This window comes from Nomascus leucogenys, chromosome 8 (genome assembly GCF_006542625.1).
Source record: "Nomascus leucogenys isolate Asia chromosome 8, Asia_NLE_v1, whole genome shotgun sequence".
NCBI classification, from domain to species: domain Eukaryota; kingdom Metazoa; phylum Chordata; class Mammalia; order Primates; family Hylobatidae; genus Nomascus; species Nomascus leucogenys.
Window position 1 is genome coordinate 47,390,485 of NC_044388.1, and position 19,434 is coordinate 47,409,918.

The following is a 19,434-nucleotide window of genomic DNA, read 5'->3' on the forward strand; positions in this document are numbered from 1 at the left end:
AAACAACTTTTTAAAGCTATATGGATTAAAGAAAGCTGAATGATTCAAAAAAAAAGATGAAAAAAGAAAACCAAGATAAAACAGATATTTATAAAAAGCTATCATTGGTGTTTTACACAGATCTTAGTTCCAGAGCAGCTAATAATAAGATTTACTGAGTACTTATTAAGTGCCCAGGCACTATACTAACTGTGTAACGGGAATAATCCCATTTAATTTTCACAGCCATCCTATAAGGGAGGTTCTATTATTATCCTAACTTTGCAGATGAGGAAACTGAGAACTGGAGAGTGGAAGTGACTTGCCCAGGGTTAAGCACTGTTAGGGAAGTCCAACTTATGTAGAGAAACCTTTCACTTGCCTTAGACTGGAGAGAGAGTTTGGAGGTGTCCTGTTCTCCTGTTAGTCCTGTTCCTGTATAATTTCCTAACCCTGGTCTTCTAAGGCTTTGATTCCTCAATCTCCGGAACATCTGATGGAGTTGGTCTAGAAAGAATTCAGGAGAGAATGAAGTTAGGATCCACTCCATCTTCCATCCATTCACCAGGATTTATTTACATCCTATTTGCCAGGCGCCCTGCTAGATCCTAGATGTATAAAGAGTAACACACAGCACCACCTGAAAGAAGAGGACATAGCGTTAGTTACCAAAAAATAATTACCATGATAAATAGCACCAAGAAAGTACATATAAACCACTGTGGAGCTTAAAAAATGACAATGAGACAGGAAGAAAGCCAGGGAAAGCTCCCAAGAGGAGGGGATATTTAATTTGAGTCTTACAGGACAAACAGAAGTTCTACAAGCCAAAAAGGTGGAGAAGTTGTGAACCACCTGAATAGTGAATAGTAGTCCAATAACATCACTATCCAAAAGCTCTCACATTTGAGCAAACCCATTGGTAACTCTTTGCAATCATCTCTGTGTCCCTCAGTCAAAATCAAAACAAAAATGCCCAATTCTCCCTCTTTCCTCATTTGCCTCCCAGACACTGAAAAATGTTCTCTAATTCATATCCACATGGAGAAGAAAATTCTACATACTTGGAACAAAAGCATGTTCCGTGGTAGCGCATGCAAATGAGATACTTGTGGGGTTTTTTAAGCCAATTCTCCCGTCTTATCCTCTGTTCCCATAGCTCTCCTCTGGTATATTTAGACGCTCTTCTTCCATCCTCTCAACCAAAGAAAAAACTTTATAAAGCACAAATCTAGTGACATCCAGAGGAAGTCTTCTACATGGTGCTATTTTTATTTTATTGATTTTATTTTGCAAACTAGTTTGTCTTCCTCCTTTGTACTTCCAGACAGTAATCAAAACCCTACAAACTATAAATATATTGTTAACATTGACTCACTAGAACTACATGAGAAAATACTTACTGCCCCAGCCCCTCAGATCCTGCTCTGTCATATCAAGGTTAGGAAAACATGGAAAGCACCTTAGAGACAATGAAAATTAAACTGATCTTTTTTTTTTTTTTTTTTTTTTTTTTTTGAGATGGAGTCTTGCTCTGTCACCCAGGCTGGAGTGCAGTGGCATGATCTTGGCTCAGTGCAACCTCCGCATCCTGGGTTCAAGTAATTCTCCTGCTTCGGCCTCCCGAGTAGCCAGGATTAAAGGCGCCGGCCACCACGCCCAGCTAATTTTTGTATTTTTAGTAGAGACGAGGGTTTCATCATGTTGGCCAGGCTGGCCTCGAACTCCTGACTTCAGGTTATCCACCCGCCTTGGCCTCCCAAAGTGCTGGGATTACAGGCGTGAGCCACTGTGCTGGGCGAAACTGACCTTTTTTGAAATGACACAAGGGTTGGCCCTTTTGCCTAGATGTTACAATAGAAATAATCACTATGACAACAAATGCCAAATTTACTCAATCCATATTTCCTGAGAGCCTACTCTGCACTAAGTGATGCAGGGCAGGTGAACCCCAAAACTGGGGCTTAGCCTGGCTTCACGGAGGAAAGAACTCAAGGACAGCGGCGGCAGAGATACTGCTCCCTACAGACCACGGCTACCTGCCAGCAGTGCGCCCAGACAAGGGCTGCAGGCATATTTATACCCACCTTTAATTATATGCAAATTAAGAGGCAGTTTATGCTGGAATGTCTAGGCGGGTGGTAACTTCCAGGTCATTGCCATGGAAAGGGGTGGTAACTTCTGGGTATTGCCATGGAAAGGGGTGGTAACTTCTGGGTATTGCCATGGCGATGGTAAACTGACATGGTGCCCTGGTGGCCGTGTCTTATGGAAAGCTGTTTCTGCCTGGCCCTGTTTAGCTAGTTCTCAATCTGGTTCGGTACCCGAGTCCCCCCCCCGCCAGAGTCAGTTTCACCCTCTGCCTCATAAGGCCCTGAGCTGGGCGCTGTTGCATATAAAAATAAGACAATGAGAGGACTAAATGACCCGGCTTCGCTGTAGCTGAGACAGTTTGTTCTCCTCTCCCCATGACAATCCTGAGGAAAATAAAAGTGCTGGAATGTCTGCCAAGGCCATCTTAAAGTAGCAGTGTCTTTCCAACAGCTGATGTCTGTTTTAGATCAACCAAAAGTTCAGCAAACATGAAGGCCTGATTGGATAGACCCCTGGAGCTGATTTCCCAGGAAAAATAAGAAGCAGACCTCTTGTGGAAAGGTCGGGCTAGTCCTAGAGGTCTGGGTGATCTCTCCAAAAGTCTACCATCCGCAACCTGGAATGGCACTTAGACGTTCATGAATTCATCTCAGATCTTTACTCATGATCTGATTTTCCTTCCTTTTCTGCAACCTTACTCTGATCTTAGCAAAGGAGGCCAAGTTTGGACTTCTTATTCAAGTGGACCCTGGTAAGAAATGAGTAGGGGTCAAAAGGCCTGCTATATAAACTTGAGCAAGTCACTTCACCTCTCTGACCCTCAGTCTCTTCATCTATTAAATAGAGGTAATGCCTAGCTCACAGTGTTGTCTGGGGGGGTTATATGAGATAATGCATGTGGATGTGACTAGCTCAATAAATGTCACTTTCTGTTGCCACCTTTGAGCTTTCTCATCCTTTTTTTTTTTTTGTTTTGAGACAGAGTCTCACTCTGTTGCCCAGGCTGGAGTGTGGAGTACAGTGGTGAGATCTCGGCTCACCACAACCTGCGCCTCCCGGATTCAAGTGATTCTCCCACCTCATCCTCCTGAGTAGCTGTGATTACAGGCATGTGCCACCATGCCTGGCTAATTTTTGTATTTTTAATAAAGACGGAGTTTCACCATGTTGGCTAGGCTGGTCTGGAACTCCTGACCTCATGTGATCCCCTGCCTGGGCCTCCAAAAGTGCTAGGATTACAGGGGTGAGCCACCACGCCTGGCCTTCATCCTTAATAACAAATCACATTTCTTGGCCTTAATAACTCATGAATTTAACAGGAATATGAAACATATAATATGCCATGTTGCTGCCTTTAAGATTAAAATGAATCAACAAGAATTTGGCTTTAAGAATTTCACATCTAAGATGACTGGAGATCCCAGGGATGTCCCAGAGACTGCAGATCAAGACAACAGCAAAGAGTATTTGTTCCTTATTATCTTTTGGTCCTATTAGCATTGAAGTAAGAATAATTTGGGGACTTGGCCGAGCACAGTGGCTCACACCTGTAATCCCAGCACTTTGGGAGGCGGAGGCAGGCAGATCACGAGGTCAGGAGATTGAGACCATCCTGGCTAACACAGTGAAACCCCGTTTCTACTAAAAACACAAAAAATTAGCCGGGCATGGTGGGGGTGCCGGTAGTCCCGGCTACTCGGAGAGGCTGAGGCAGGAGAATGGCGTGAACCCGGGAGGCGGAGCTTGCAGTGAGCCAAGATGGCGCCACTGCACTCCAGCCTGGGTGACAGAGCGAGACTCTGTCTCAAAAAAAAAAAAAAAAAAAGAATAATTCAGGGACTTTGTTTATAGTTTTTTTAAAAAGCCTTACGATTTAGGTTTAAATAAAATTTGGCTCTGGGTTGTGGTTTAGCTAGACATTTATGAGTGATCGTTCAGGTAATACATGTAAGAAAAGACAATTTTAAGGGATTATATATATTTGATATGGATTTGAAATTGCAATTTTCTGAATGAGGAGGCCTAGAGTTGGAGTGTTTTTCCATTTTTTTCTTAGTCATAGATTAACTTTGATATTTGGCTCTGACATATCCTGTGAGCTCCTGTTTCCTGCAAAAACACAGCTCTCAAGCCGGGAACTGCTGTGATGTGGAGCTGGTGTTTGATGACGGCTTTGAGCATCTCAGCTAGAACACACTATGCAAACACGGAATATTATTTCTCATCTCTTACCCTAAGAAGGGAGAGACAGGAGCTTAATCCCCAGATGCCACCAGGGTTTCAGAGAGAACAAAGAAGTGACCAGAAAACCTCACAGCCCCTTAGATAACAAGATAGAGGTTTGGGCTCTGGCTCCTCAGCTGGGCACTGCTGACTCTGCCACTTGCAAATGTCCTGTGGCTTGTGCCATTCTAAATCCACAGAGGTCCTGGTCTACAGGGCACAGCTAGCTCTGTGGTGAACACACATCCTGGCAGGAATTGGGGGGGCTGGGCGTGGTGGCTCCTGCCTGTAACCCCAACACTTTGGGAGGCCAAGGCGGGAGGATCACTTGGGGCTAGGAGTTTGAAACCAGCCTGGTCAACATAGGGAGTCCCCTGTCTGTACAAAAAATAAGAAAAATTAGCCAGGAGTGCTGGTGCATACCTGTAGTCAAAGCTACTAGGGAGGCTGAGGTTGGAAGATGGTTTGAGCCCAGGAGGTTGAAACTGCAATGAGCTATGATCACACCACGGCACTCCAGCCTGGGCGACAGAGTGAGACCCTGTCTAAAAACAACAGAAAAGAAACTGGATGAGCCCTCTGATGGGCATCTCAGGGAGAACGCTCTGTGATTCCCTGTCTGATAGCAGAAGGACACTAAGGTTGTGAAGAATGCTTTCTCACCCTTGCAAAGCAATGCAGCAGCTGGAGATCAGTGACTCGTCCAAGTTGTACAGCTAGTAAAGCACAGTCCTAGTGTGGAGCTCAGGGCTTGTGAGTGGAGTCCAGTGTGCTTTCTCTTTTGAGGCCACCAGTGTAAGCAGTATTGACCACAAGTCCCACCTAGCCTCTTTTTCTTTACCGGTTAGGAGCAACTGAGTCTGCTCTAGATCCCTTTAATATCCTCCTCAAGGATCTGAAGGCAGCCCGCATTCATGCTCTCCTTCCTTCCTGCCCCAGCACCTTCCCACAGGCGGTTCCATCTTTGGCTAGGCTTCTCCCTGCCCCACGCAACCCTGCCCCACTCAGAATCCTTCTTTTTTTTTTTTGAGATGGAGTCTTGCTCTGTCACCAGGCTGGAGTGCAGCGGCATGATCTCCGCTCACTGCAAGCTCCGCCTCCTGGGTTGAAGCGATTCTCCTGCCTCAGCCTCCCGAGTAGCTGGAACTAAAGATGTGTGCCACCACGCCCAGCTAATTTTTATATTTTTAGTAGAGACGGGGTTTCACCGTGTTGGCCAGGATGGTCTCGATCTCTTGACCTCATGATCTGCCCGCCTTGGCCTCCCGAAGTGCTGGAATTACAGGCATGAGCCACCGTGCCGAACCCTCAGACTCCTTCTTACCCTGCTTGTTTAGTCTAAATGTCATCCCCATGGAAATGCCTTCCCTGTCTACTCCACTGTTCTGTATCCCATACCCAAACTGTCTCCTTTATAGCAACTGTCAGGAGGTGTAGGTATTTATTAGTTGACTGGTTTATCATCTGAGTCAGCCCCAGGATAAGAGGTCGAGGAGCTGTGCTCAGTGCTAGTATATGCCTTGCATATTTGATGAATGAATGAACTCTTTGAAAACAGTGAGCCCCATAAACCACTATCTCTGTTTTATCTCTGGTCACAGCTGTTAATCCTGCTGTTGAAGGTCAGGTAAGCAACACAAATCTTTCTGACTTAAAAATACCTCCCCCTGAGGCTTGCCCTAGTTCTCTTAGAACAATTTATAAAGCTGGTATTTGTTTGCTGCAGTTTTGCAATTTGCAACAAGACAGAAGTGCTAGAATTTTAGTCATCTCCCATCCTCCTTTGCAGGATAGAACTGGGTGTAGGTAAAGACCCTCGGTGCCTGTAGAAGGAAGGAAACTGGATCCAAGAAGCAGGTGATTTCGTTTCCATCAATCTTTAGGCTCCAGATGGAGGAGCTGTGCATTTGGGCTCATTAGCTGTGCTCACTAAAGATGGACCTGGAGCATGACAGCACAGCCCCAGCCGGTCCTCTCAGGTCTGTGCCTGTCCCCATTGCTCTTAGCTATGTGCTTGCAGCATGCTGCAGCTGCACAGCCACCCAGGTTCTTCCCGGGATCAGCTGAGAACCTTTTAGTTGCAAGTGACAGAAAACCTCACATAAACTAACACTAGCAAAAAAACTTACTAGCTTTCACAATCGGAAAAGTCCAGGGACAGGGCTGGCTTTACCTGCAGCTTCATCCTGGGCCCCTGCTATATTCCCAGGACCTGGTTCCTCTCTGGGAGTCTCTGGGCTCCCTGTCCTCTGTGTTGATTCCATTCTCATCCATACCCTCCCCCAGAAGCAGGATGTCTACATCAACTCCAGACTCAAAATGCTTCCTATAAGCCAGGCGCAGTGGCTCACACCTGTCATCTCAGCACTTTGAGAGACTGAGGCAGGTGGATCACTTGAGCTCAGGAGCTGCAGACCAGCCTGGGCGATGTGGCAAAACCCTGTCTCTACAAAAAATACAATAATTAGCTGGGCATCGTGGTGCATTCCTGTAGTCCCAGATAATTGGGAGGCTGAGGTGGGAAGATCACTTGAGCCTGGGAGGCAGAGGTTGCAGTGAGCCGAGATCACACTACTGCACTCCAGCCTGGACAAAAGGGCGAGACTCTGTCTCAAACAAAAGAAAACAAAACATTTCCTATGTGCAAGTTCATCAGGGAAAGACTGTCCCACCTCTTTTCCAGTGGTCTCAGAAGCCCTGTGGTGTCTTGCCAAATCTGATTTGGTTGCGTGTTGTCCCTGAAAATCACAGTGGGCAGGTCTGAGAGGCAGGCCTGGAGCAGAAGGATGCATCGGCTCCCCCAAAAGCTGATGGATTGAGAGTGGAGTGAGGTTGTTCCACAAAAGGAAACTGGGGTTCTGTTACCAAGAGAAGGGCAGGTGAATTCAAGGCAGCAGATACAGCACGTGTCCTTTTTATCTCCTAATCTGATTTCCTCCTCTTTGTATAAAGATCTCTTGGTGGCCAGGCGTGGTGGCTCACACCTGTAATCCTAGCACTTTGGAAAGCCGAGGCGGGTGGATCACTTGAGGTCAGGAATTCGAGACCAGCCTGACCGACATGGCAAAACCCCATCTGTACTAAAAATACAAAAATTAGCCAGGCCTGGTGGCACATCCCAGCTACTGGAGAGGCTGAGGCAGGAGAATGGCTTGAACCCAGGAAGCGGAGGTTGCAGTGAGCGGAGATCGCGCCACTGCACTCCAGCCTGGGCGACAGAGTGAGACTCTATTAAAAAGAAAAAAAAAAGAAAAAAAAAAGATCTCTTGGTGTGCCCCTCCTTCCCGTGGCCTTGCCGAAGCAGAGGACGACCAAAGGCCTGTGTCCCTGTGGTGCATTCCTCATCTCATAATTCTCCCATTGTTCATCACTGCACTTGGACACAGTAGAGTATGCTTTTTTCTGTAATTCCCCCAACTTTTATTCATGTATTTACTGATTTATTTTGAAACAGGGCCTTGCTCTGTCTCCAAGGCTGGAACGCAGTGGTGCAATCACAGGTGCCTGCAGCCTTGAACACCCAGGCTCAAGTGATCCTCCCACCTCAGCCTCCAAAGTAGTTGGGACCACAAACACACAACTACGCCCGGCTAATTTTTGTTGTTGTTTATTTTTTGAAGAGATGGGGTTTCCCTGTGTTGCCCAGGCTGGTCTCAAACTCTTGGGCTCAAGCGACCCACCTGCCTCAGCCTTCCAGAGTGCAGAGGGTTACAGATGTGAGCCAACTTGCCCAGCTCCCCCTTGGGGGGTGTGGCTTTAACAGATATTTTACTGTTACTTATATATTTTACTATTTAGATATTTACTCATATATTTTACTGTTCAGATATTTACTAAAATATCGTTAAGTAATAGGATATTCTATTACTTAGATATTTTACTATTGCTTATATTTTATTATTACTTTTAACAGATATTTCACTGTATTTTACTATTTGCCTTTTAACAGGTGTTTTGCTATTAAGGCCAAACAGTTTTTCTGTGTTATCATTGTTTTTTTGTTTTCTCTCTTTAATGGAGAGGAGATGTAATGAGCTGCTGTTTAGCCTGAGTACACTGTTGGGCTTTATATCTATCAGCACCAGAAATACCCGAGAGCTGAGCCACAGAAAGCTTGCTAGAAACAACTGAACTTAGGAAGCATTTTAAGCTACGGGTTTTCCCACTGCAGTGCAGCATGGGGAGAGGTAAAAGCGTGGAGGATCTGGCTTCAGGCAGACCTTAGCTTAAAGCCCATTAAGGCCACCAGGCTGCACATCTCCTGGGGGCCACCTTCACAGCAGACTCAGTGTGCAGGGCACCTCTGGAGTTGTGGCTGCACGGATGATCCAGCCATGTGCAGCAGCCTTGAATCCCGTTTCCCTCACTGACTAGCTGTGTGGCCTCGGACAGGTATTTGAACTCTCTAAGCACTGGTTGCCTCATCTAATACAGCATTAATAAATATTTATTATATTTTAGGCCGGTTGTGGTGGCTCACGCCTGTAATCCCAACACTTTGGGAGGCTAAGGCAGGTGGATTACCTGAAGTCAGGAGTTCGAGACCAGTCTGGCCAACATGGTGAAACCCTGTCTCTATTAAAAATACAAAAATTAGCTGGGCGTGTTGGTGGATGCCTGTAATACTAGCTACTAAGGAGGCTGAGGCAGGAGAATCGCTTGAACCCTGGAGGCAGAGGTTGCAGTGAGCCAAGATTGCGCCATTGTACTCCAGCCTGGAGCGAAACTCCATCTCAAAAAAAAAAGAAAAAGAAAAGAAACCTAGGCTGGGTGCAGTGGCTCACGCCTGTAATCCCAGCACACTGGGAGGCTGAGGCGGGCAGATCACCTGGTCAGGAGTTCGAGACCAGCCTGACCAACATGACGAAACCCCAAACAAACATCAGGAAACTAGTAATAGAAGGAATCCTCCTTAATCTAATAAAGGATATTTACAAAAACCCCCAACACCTAACATAAACACTTAATGGTGAACAACTAAATGCTTTCCCCCAAAGTTCAAGAACAAGGCAAGGATATTCTACTTAACATAATACTACTCAGTAATTTTTTTTTTTTTTTTTGGAACGTAGACTCACAGCAGAGACAAGTGACCATTTATTTTTGTGCCTTTCTTCCTATGTGTATTTCAAGTCTTTTCCAAACAAAGGCCCCAGGAATCTCCAGATTCAATTATGTCCCTGGGGTTGGTCAACTGCTACAGGAGTCTTAGGGAGCCTTGGACAAATGCTAGAGTTACTCATTTACCAACATTAAACTCTAGGATAGAAGATGCAGCAAAGCAGGACTCCTTCCTCCGTGGAATGTGCTGATTTCAGACGAGGCGGCAGCCAATGTAGAAAACGCTGGAATTGGCCAGGCGCAGTGACTCACGCCTGTAATCCCAGTACTTTGAGAGGCCGAGGCGGGCAGATCACCTGAGGTCAGGAGGTCGAGACCATCCTGGCCAACACGGTGAAATCCCATCTCTACTAAAAATACAAAAAAATTAGCCGGGCATGGTGGCGCGCGCCTGTAGTCCCAGCTACTTGGGAGGCTGAGGTGGGAGAATTGGCTTGAACCCGGGAGGCGGAGGTTGCAGTGAGCCGAGATTGTGCCACTGCACTCCAGCCTGGGCAACAGAGTGAGACTCCATCTCAAAAAAAAAAAAAAAAGAAAACACTGGAATTTTTTCCTTGGAACTGGACTGTGGTGAGAGATGCTTGCCATGAACATAAGCTACTGTCTTTCTTTCTTTCTTTCTTTCTTTCTTTCTTTCTTTCTTTCTTTCTTTCTTTTTTTTTTTTTGACAAAGTTTCACTCTTATTGCCCAGGCTGGAGTGCAATGGCGCAATCTCGGCTCACTGCAACCTCCACCTCCAGGGTTCAAGCAATTCTCCTGCCTCAGCCTCCCTAGTAGCTGGGATTACAGGTATGTGCCACCACGCCCGGCTAATTTTTGTATTTTTAGTAGAGATGGGGTTTCTCCATGTTGGTCAGGCTGGTCTCAAACTCCCGACCTCAGGTGATCTGATCACCTTGGCCTCCCAAAGTGCTGGGATTACAGGCGTGAGCCACCACACCCGGCCAGCTACTGTCTTTTCTTTGACCCTTCCTTTCCAGTTTTTGAAGATAAAGCGGGAAATAATCTTCTCTGAAGATACTTGATAAAAATTCCCCAAAATACAAAAACACATGCTTCCACTTCATTGATAAAAATTTACTGCAGTTTGGCACGTGGGTCTAGTTCAGCTGGCAGATGAGCTGATTGATACGTTCACCCCGATAGCCAAGTATGCCCATCTCCTTGAGGAAGCCCACTCTATTTTTGGTAGCATGACGGGCCACTGAGAGGTGGAAAGGGCACAAGAACCATGAGATCTCCTGGAAATGCTTCCTCAGATGCTCCTCAATCACTGTGTTGTCTGTCAGAGGGATGGTCTTATTCTTGACCTTGACTTGCCCGCGTTTCAAAATGAGTTCCCAGACAGACTTCAGATTTGGAAATCCCTAGGTCACATAAGTTTCCACTACACGCAGCATTTTTAGGTTCTGGGGGGTGACTTTTACAAAGACACCACTAAAAATTTTCTTTAGGCGAACTCTCGCAATGGTTCTCTGCCCCAGTAAACTCACGCCATCAATCCTTTCTATGCGTACAACAAAGGCCAAAGAATGTTTATCCGGCAATTCCAAGGTGTGGTTTCATTTCTAGTCGTCTGAGATGCACCTTGTCACATTTCTGTCACCAGGAATCATGTAGGAATGATTCCAGTTGTTTAAACCTGAGCCCTTTTCCTTTTCTCTGGTCCTTCTTTGCCAAAAGTGCCTGCTTTGCCTGGGTGGCTGTGAGGGCTTGATAAGCCATCCTCATTTTCAAGAGATTTTCTGGAACCAAAGAGATTTTTCTTTGCTCTTGCTCTGCCATCTTTCTAGTGTTGCAGCTACTACTACTCAGTAATTAAGGCAAAGAAAAGCAGTCAAAGTTGTTCAGATTGGAAAGGAAGAAATAAAACGCTCCACTTGCAAATGACATAATTGCCTATGTAGAAAATCTACAGAAAAGATCCCAAAACTCAATGAGCTAAGCCAGGTCACAGGACATAGGGTCAATATGCAAAAGTCGATTGTATATTTAGATACTAACAATGAACGACTGGAATTTTAAAAATTAAATGACTTTTTTTTTTTTTGAGACAGAGTCTAGCTCTGTCATCCAGGCTGGAGTGCAGTGGTGTGATCTCGGCTCACTGCAACCTCCGCCCCCAAGTATAAGCGATTCTCCTACCTCAGCCTCCCGAGTAGCTGGGATTACAGGCACCCACCATCATGCCCAGCTAATTTTTGTATTTTTGTAGAGACAGGGTTTCACCATGTTGGCCAGGCGGGTCATGAACTCCTGACTTCAGGTGATCCACCCGCCTTGGCCTGCCAAAGTGCTGGGATTACAGGCGTGAGCCACTGCCCCTGGCCTACTTAGGTATAAATCTAACTAAATATGTGCAATGCCTGTAAGCCTAAAACTGCAAAACACTAAAAAACAACAACAACAAAAAAATCAAGACCTAAGTAAATGGAGACATAAATAATATTCCCGGGCCAGGAGAATCTATATTATGATGCCAGTTCTCACCAAACTAATCTGTATATTCAAATCAATCACAATTAAAATCTTGGCAGGATATCTTATAGATAGCTACAAGCAGATTCAAAAATTTACCTAAAGCTATAATAACCAAGACAGTGTGATATTGTCAAAAAGACAGATGCACAGGGCCAGGCACTGTGGCTCACACCTGTAGTACCAGCATTTTGGGAGGCCAAGGTGGCTGGATCACTTGAGGTCAGGAGTTCGAGACCAGCCTGGCCAACATAGTGAAATCCTGTCTCTACTAAAAACACAAAAATTAGCCGGGTGTGGTGGCACATGCCTGTAATCCCAGCTACTTGGGAGGCTGAAGCATGAGAATTACTTGAACCTGGGAGGTGGAAGTTGCAGTGAAATGAGATCACACCACTGCACTCCAGCCTGGGGGATAGAGTGAGACTCGGTCTTGAAAAAAAAAAAAAAGGACAAAGAAAGAAAGACAGATACAGAGATCAGTGAAACAGAACAGTCCAGAAGGGACCCATGCACATACACAGTTAACTACATTTTGACAAATGTACAAAGGAAGATCCATGGATAATGTTTAGTCTTCTCCACAAAAGGTGCTGAGACAATGGGAGACTCACATGCAAAAGAAAATGAACCTCAACCCATTCCTGCACCTTTATAAAAGATTAACAGACAATGGATCTTAGACCTCAGTTGAGGCTGGTGGGTCACAAGGTCAAGAGATCGAGACCATCCTGGCCAACACGGTGAAACCCCATCTCTACTAAAAATACAAAAATTAGCTGGGCGTGGTGGCATGCACCTGTAGTCTCAGCTACTTGGGAGGCTGAGGCAGGGGAATCGCTTGAACCCAGGAGGCAGAGGTTGCAGTGAGCCGAGATTGTGCGACTGCACTCCAGCCTGGTGACAGAGCGAGACTCTGTCTCAAAAAACAAACAAACAAACAAACAAACAAAAAACTACAAAATTTCTAGGAGAAAGCATATGGGAAAATCTTTGTGACTCTGTGTTAAGCAAAGATTTCTTAGATACGACACAATCCATAAATAATAAAACTGATAAAATGAACTTTTAGAATTTCTGACTTGTGAAAGACATTAGTAAGAGGAAAAAAAGACTGAGAGGTTTGTAAATCAAATATTTGACAAACCACTTTTATCCAGAATGTGTAAAGAACTCTAAAAACTCAGTAAGAAAACAAACAACTTGATTAGACATTATGCACTTCACCAAATAAGATACATGGATGGCAGATAAACACATGAAGAGATTCATGATTAGTCATTAGGAAAATGCATATTAAAAAGCACAATGAATCTGGGCTCAATGGCTCATGCCTGTAATCCCTACACTTTGGGAGGCGAGGCAGGAGAATTGCTTGAGCATAGGGGTTCAAGACCAGCCTGGGCAACATAGGCAGACTTCATTTCTACAAAGCAAAATAATTAGCCGGGTGTGGTGGTATACACCTGTGGTCCCAGCTACTTGGGAGCCTGAGGCAGGAGCAGAAGGATCACTTGAGCCCAGGAGGTTGAGGCTATAGTGAATCATGATGTCACCATGGCACTCCAGCCTGGGCAAAATAACGAGATCCTGTCTCAAATTAAAAAAAAAAAAAAAGGCCGGGCGCCGTGGCTTACACCTGTAATCCCAGCACTTTGGGAGGCCGAGGTGGCCGGACCAGGAGGTCAGGAGATCGAGACCATCCTGGTCTAACTCAGTGAAACCCCGTCTCTACTAAAAATACCAAAAATGAGCCGGGCGTGGTGGTGGGCGCCTGTGGTCCCAGCTACTCGGGAGGCTGAGGAAGGAGAATGGCGTGAACCCAGGAGGTGGAGCTTGCAGTGAGTGGAGATCGTGCCACTGCACTCCAGCCTGGGCAAGAAAGCGAGACTCCGTCTCAAAAAAAAAAAAAAGAAAAAAAAAAGAAGAATCTAAATGCATTGCTAAGTAAGGAAGTCAGAATTGAAATGTTATGTTGATTCCATTTACATGACATTCTAGAAAAGCTGAAATTATAGAAACAGAGAACGAATCAGGGATTTCCGAGGGTTGGAAATGTGGGAGGGGTTGATTACAAAAGGGCAGCACCTGGGAAATATTTTGGGCAAAAAAACTGTTTTGGCATCTTAATGCCTGCAGTTATTATACAGCTATTTGCATTAATAACTGTAAACCAAAGAGTGAATTTTATTGTAAGTAAATTTTTACAAAGTGCATAAAGTGGAATTGAAACAAACCACAAATGCTACTATAAGTGAGTTCCCTCCAAGATCTCTGAGACTCAGACCTACCAATGATAGTATGAGTCTCTTTAGCAGGAGACAAATTATTCCTAGGAAAGAGATTATATTTGCTCTTCAAAATAGGGAGAGGTGGAAGATAAAAAGACAAGCTCATGAGCACCAAGTAATTATGGGGCTCTTAAATTGTCAGTTTCATATGCATGATTTCCCATAAATATCATGCCATTGGCCGGGCACGGTGGCTCATGCCTGTAATCCCACCACTTTGGGAGGCCAAGGAGGGCGGATCACGAGGTCAGGAGATCGAGACCATCCTGGCTAACACGGTGAAACCCCGTCTCCACTAAAAAATACAAAAAATTAGCCGGGCATAGTGGTGGGCGCCTGTAGTCCCAGCTACTCGGGAGGCTGAGGCAGGAGAATGGCATGAACCTGGGAGGCAGAGCTTGCAGTGAGCCGAGATCACGCCACTGCACTCCAGCCTGGGTGACAGAGCAAGACTCCATCTCAAAAACATAAATAAAATAAATAAATATCATGCCATTTTGTTATACTTCAGATTCTAGCTTTTTAAAGGCCCATACATCTTAAACTTTGTTTTTTGGGGATCAAGTCTCAAAAATGTTGTCTAAGATAGACAATTTTTCCTCTGGGGTGTGTATTTCCATCATTCGTCAGGCATCATGCATATTTCAGTATTTTACTATCTAGTGACATCATCCATCTGCTGACTCCTGATGTTTTAATGACAAAGTTGGCATCACTGGGCTTTGGGAAGCCTCATGCTGGGCATGCCCTTCTAACTCTCTGAACTCCTGCATCCTTACTCACCTATCCACACGAGGGGCTGTAGAATATAAAAATTTAATTTTCAGGTCAGATTTCCTATGATTCTGGACCCAAAAATCTTTTTAATAGAGTCCACTCTGCTGTGATTGGGTCATCCATACATCATCCTCTTGACCTTCACAGTCTCATCAATTCATGGTCAGGTTTATTTATCTAGATTCATCAGCCCCTGTAAAACATGCCATGTGATTTCATCCTTATGAAGAAAAGTGTGTAAGCGCCTGGAGGCTAACAATATTAGGAATGTAATTTAAAATTATAATTGGGAGCTTCAAAAATAAATTCAGATTAAAACTTAAAAGAAAATGCTGGGAAAACATTTTTTTTTTTTTTTTCTGAGATGGAGTCTCGCTCTGTCGCCCAGGCTGGAGTGCAGTGGCGCAATCTCGGCTCACTGCAAGCTCCGCCTCCCGGGTTCACGCCATTCTCCTGCCTCAGCCTCTCCGAGTAGCTGGGATTACAGGAGCCTGCTACCACGCCCAGCTAATTTTTTTGTATTTTTAGTAGAGACGAGGTTTCACGGTGGTCTCGATCTCCTGACCTCGTGATCCACCCGCCTCGGCCTCCCAAAGTGCTGGGATTACAAGCGTGATCCACTGCGCCCGGCCGGGAAAACACTTTTTATTGGATACAGGTTCTAATGTGATCAAGAAGAATTCGTGGAAAATGGATGTCTCATATTAACATAGCAGGTGGATGTTCGTCCAAGCCTCTTGAGTGGTGTTCAAAATCACTTGTACCTGTTAGCATGTGATTAAAGTATCACTGGACCCACACTCCTAGAATAAACTGAATTAGACACATCATTGCTTTTGTTTGTTTGTTTGTTAAGAGAAAATAGGCTGAAAAGATAGATATGAATTAGTGGCGTTTGTTGCAGAGCCTCTTCGTGGTGAGGCAGATATGGTAATTTTGGAAATATGTAACATGCAAAGTGTGTGCGCCTGGGTGAGATCAGAGGCCAGGCTGGCTCAAGGTGAATCCTGTACTGAGTCCCCAATAGGGTCACGCAGTCCAACTGGGACAATTTCCTTTTCTTAATAAAACAGTGGCTTGGTAAAGCTAACAGAAACTTGAAGTTTTCAAGATCCAATACACTGAACTTTCAGAATAAAATCACAGTGTACTAATTTCATGCAGGAATGGACAGACCACAAGTTACGCTGGAATCCTGATGATTATGGTGGGATCCATTCCATTAAAGTTCCATCAGAATCTCTGTGGCTTCCTGACATAGTTCTCTTTGAAAAGTAAGTATCACATTGTTTCTTACTTATGGGGAAAAAAATAACTTTTTAAAAAAGTGAAAAAAGAAAAGTAAATATCACAGAAGAAAACGATTTTGGTCAGATTAACACTAGGAATAGAAAATTTTGATTCAGGCAAAATACTTAAAAGAAATATTCAACTTTAAATTTAAAAAATTGTTTATTAAAACAGTTGCCTGACGTTGTGGTAGAAAAGTCCTAAAATAGGGCAGGGTGCGGTGGCTCATGCCTGTAATCCCAGCACTTTGGGAGGCCGGGGCGGGCGATTCATGAGGTCAGGAGTTCGGGACCAGCCTGGCCAATATGGCGAAACCTTGTCTCTACTAAAAATACAAAAACTTAGCTGGGCATGGTGGCCGGTGCCTGTAATCCCAGCTACTCAGGAGGCTGAAGCAGGAAAATTGCTTGAACCCAGGAGGCGGAGGTTGCAGTGAGCCGAGATGGCGCCACCGCATTCCAGCCCGGGCGATAGAGTGAGACTCCAACTCAAAAAAGAAAAGAAAAGTCATAAAATAGAAATAGTCAATGCTGGGAAAAAGAACAAAAACTAGCAGGTGCTCCACCGACTGCTAAGGTGAAACTGCTTTGATTGCAGCGCTGACGGCCGTTTCGAAGGCTCCCTGATGACCAAGGTCATCGTGAAATCAAACGGATCTGTTGTCTGGACCCCTCCTGCCAGCTACAAAAGCTCCTGCACCATGGACGTCACGTTTTTCCCGTTCGACCAACAGAACTGCTCCATGAAGTTTGGATCCTGGACTTATGACGGCACCATGGTTGACCTCATTTTGATCAATGAAAATGTCGACAGAAAAGACTTCTTCGATAATGGAGAATGGGAAATACTGAACGCAAAGGGGATGAAGGGAAACAGAAGGGACGGCGTGTACTCCTATCCCTTTATCACGTATTCCTTCGTCCTGAGACGCCTGCCTTTATTCTATACCCTCTTTCTCATCATCCCCTGCCTGGGGCTGTCTTTCCTAACAGTTCTTGTGTTCTACTTACCTTCGGATGAAGGAGAAAAACTTTCATTATCCACATCGGTCTTGGTTTCTCTGACAGTTTTCCTTTTAGTGATTGAAGAAATCATCCCATCGTCTTCCAAAGTCATTCCTCTCATTGGAGAGTACCTGCTGTTCATCATGATTTTCGTGACTCTGTCCATCATTGTTACCGTGTTTGTCATTAACGTTCACCATAGATCTTCTTCCACATACCACCCCATGGCCCCCTGGGTTAAGAGGCTCTTTCTGCAGAAACTTCCAAAATTACTTTGCATGAAAGACCATGTGGATCGCTACTCATTCCCAGAGAAAGAGGAGAGTCAACCAGTAGTGAAAGGCAAAGTCCTCGAAAAAAAGAAACAGAAACAGCTTAGTGATGGAGAAAAAGTTCTGGTTGCTTTTTTGGAAAAAGCTGCTGATTCCATTAGATACATTTCAAGACATGTGAAGAAAGAACATTTTATCAGCCAGGTGAGTAAACTGGTGGTATTCCTGATAATGCTGCCATAAAGGTAGGCCAAAGACAAATATTTTGACATCTATTTACAATAAAATATTGTCATGGTTTAAATGTGACATTATAAGACATGCTTTTTATACATATAATATTTAAAGCAAGCCCTGACATAACATAGCGATATTAGTATGAATTTTTAGGAAGTAGTTCACAAAAACATAAGGAGCAAAAGTGAAGCAACTGTTGATTAAGCATTGTTTCTTATAATTGTTTCTTATAATTCTATATTAAATAATTCAATTACACATTTTAAGTTCATTATCCTGGTCTCTGGTAATTTATCTCTCATTTTTCCTGGGATGATAAATATGTTCAACCACAGTATTTAGAAATAAAAGATCAGAAAGAATGAGATTTTTAAATTAATATAAAATTTAGTGTTACAACAGATATTTTGGTGAGGAAAGAGGATGTGGTTATTTAGTTTACAAATTTTTTTTTTTTAAGTGTGGGCCAGGCACAGTGGCTCATACCTGTAATCCCAGCACTTTGGGAGGCCAAGGCGAGTGGATCACTTGAGCGCAGGAGATCGAGACCAGCCTGGGCAACATAGTGAGACCCTGTCTCTACAAAAAATTTAAAAATTAACCGGGTGTGGGTGGGCATGCTTGTCCTAGCACTTTGGGAGGCTGAGGCAGGAGGATGACTTGAGGCCAGAATTGAGACCAACCTGGGCAATAAAGCAAGACCCTCATCTCAGAAAAAAAAGAAGAAGAAGAAGAAAAAGGAGAAGGAGAAAGAAAAGAAGTAGTGTGGGAAGAGTGTGAATTTCAGACTGAAAACAGTCCTGGGTTCAGATCATAATCTGAATGACTTAAGACAAGTTACTTAACCTGAGCCTCAGTTTTCTGAACCCTACCTTGAAAGGTTTGTGTGAGGCTTAAATGACATAAAGTAGAAACGTGCACAGTGTGCCCAGCACACAGGGACTCAGCTCTGTTGTATAAGCAGTCAACAAGTGTGAATTCTTACCTTTCTAATTATCATCCTCATCCTTCTTTTTTTTTTTTTTTTTGAGATGAAGTCTTGCTCTGTCACCCAGGTTGGAGTGCAGTGGCATGACCTCAGCTCACTGCAACCTCTGCCTGCTGGGTTCAAGCGATTCTCCTGTCTCAGCCTCCCGAGTAGCTGGGACTACAGGTGCACACCACCACACCTGGCTAATTTTTCTTGTATTTTCAGTAGAGATGGGGTCTTGCCATGTTGGCCAGAATGGTCTCGATCTCCTGACCTCGGGTGATCCACTGCCTCAGCCTCCCAAAGTGCTGGGATTACAGGCATGAGCCACCGTAACTAGCCCATCCTTCTAAACAGTCCTTCCCCCGTGGAATGAAAATATTATTTGACATGCAGATATTCAGCATAAAAAGTGATCTGTTGGGCCGGGCATGGTCAACAGATCAAGACCATCCTGGCCAACAGGGTGAAACCCGATCTCTACTAAAAATACAAAAATTAGCCAGGCATGGTGGCGGGCGCCTGTAGTCCCAGCTACTTGGGAGGCTGAGGCAGGAGAATCACTTGAACCTGGGAGGCAGAGGTTGCAGTGAGCTGAGAGTGCACCACTGCACTCCACTCCAGCCTGGCGACAGAGCAAGACTCCATCTCAAAAAAAAAAAAAAGTGATCTGTTGCCTAAAGCAAGTTACATATTT

General features: G+C 44.6%; 1 protein-coding gene and 1 pseudogene across 1 annotated transcript in view; one reads left to right on the top strand and one right to left on the bottom strand.

The window, feature by feature from the left end:
- The window catches only part of CHRNB3 (cholinergic receptor nicotinic beta 3 subunit), a 39,281-nt gene that overhangs the window by 17,100 nt on the left and 2,747 nt on the right, over positions 1 to 19,434 (top strand). Inside the window, exons 4-5 of the mRNA XM_030816451.1 lie at positions 16,129 to 16,238; positions 16,852 to 17,734. Coding sequence (XP_030672311.1) covers positions 16,129 to 16,238; positions 16,852 to 17,734 — 993 coding nt within the window. The remainder of the gene's footprint in view (positions 1 to 16,128; positions 16,239 to 16,851; positions 17,735 to 19,434) is intronic.
- On the bottom strand, positions 10,519 to 11,218 carry LOC115836261 (annotated as a pseudogene).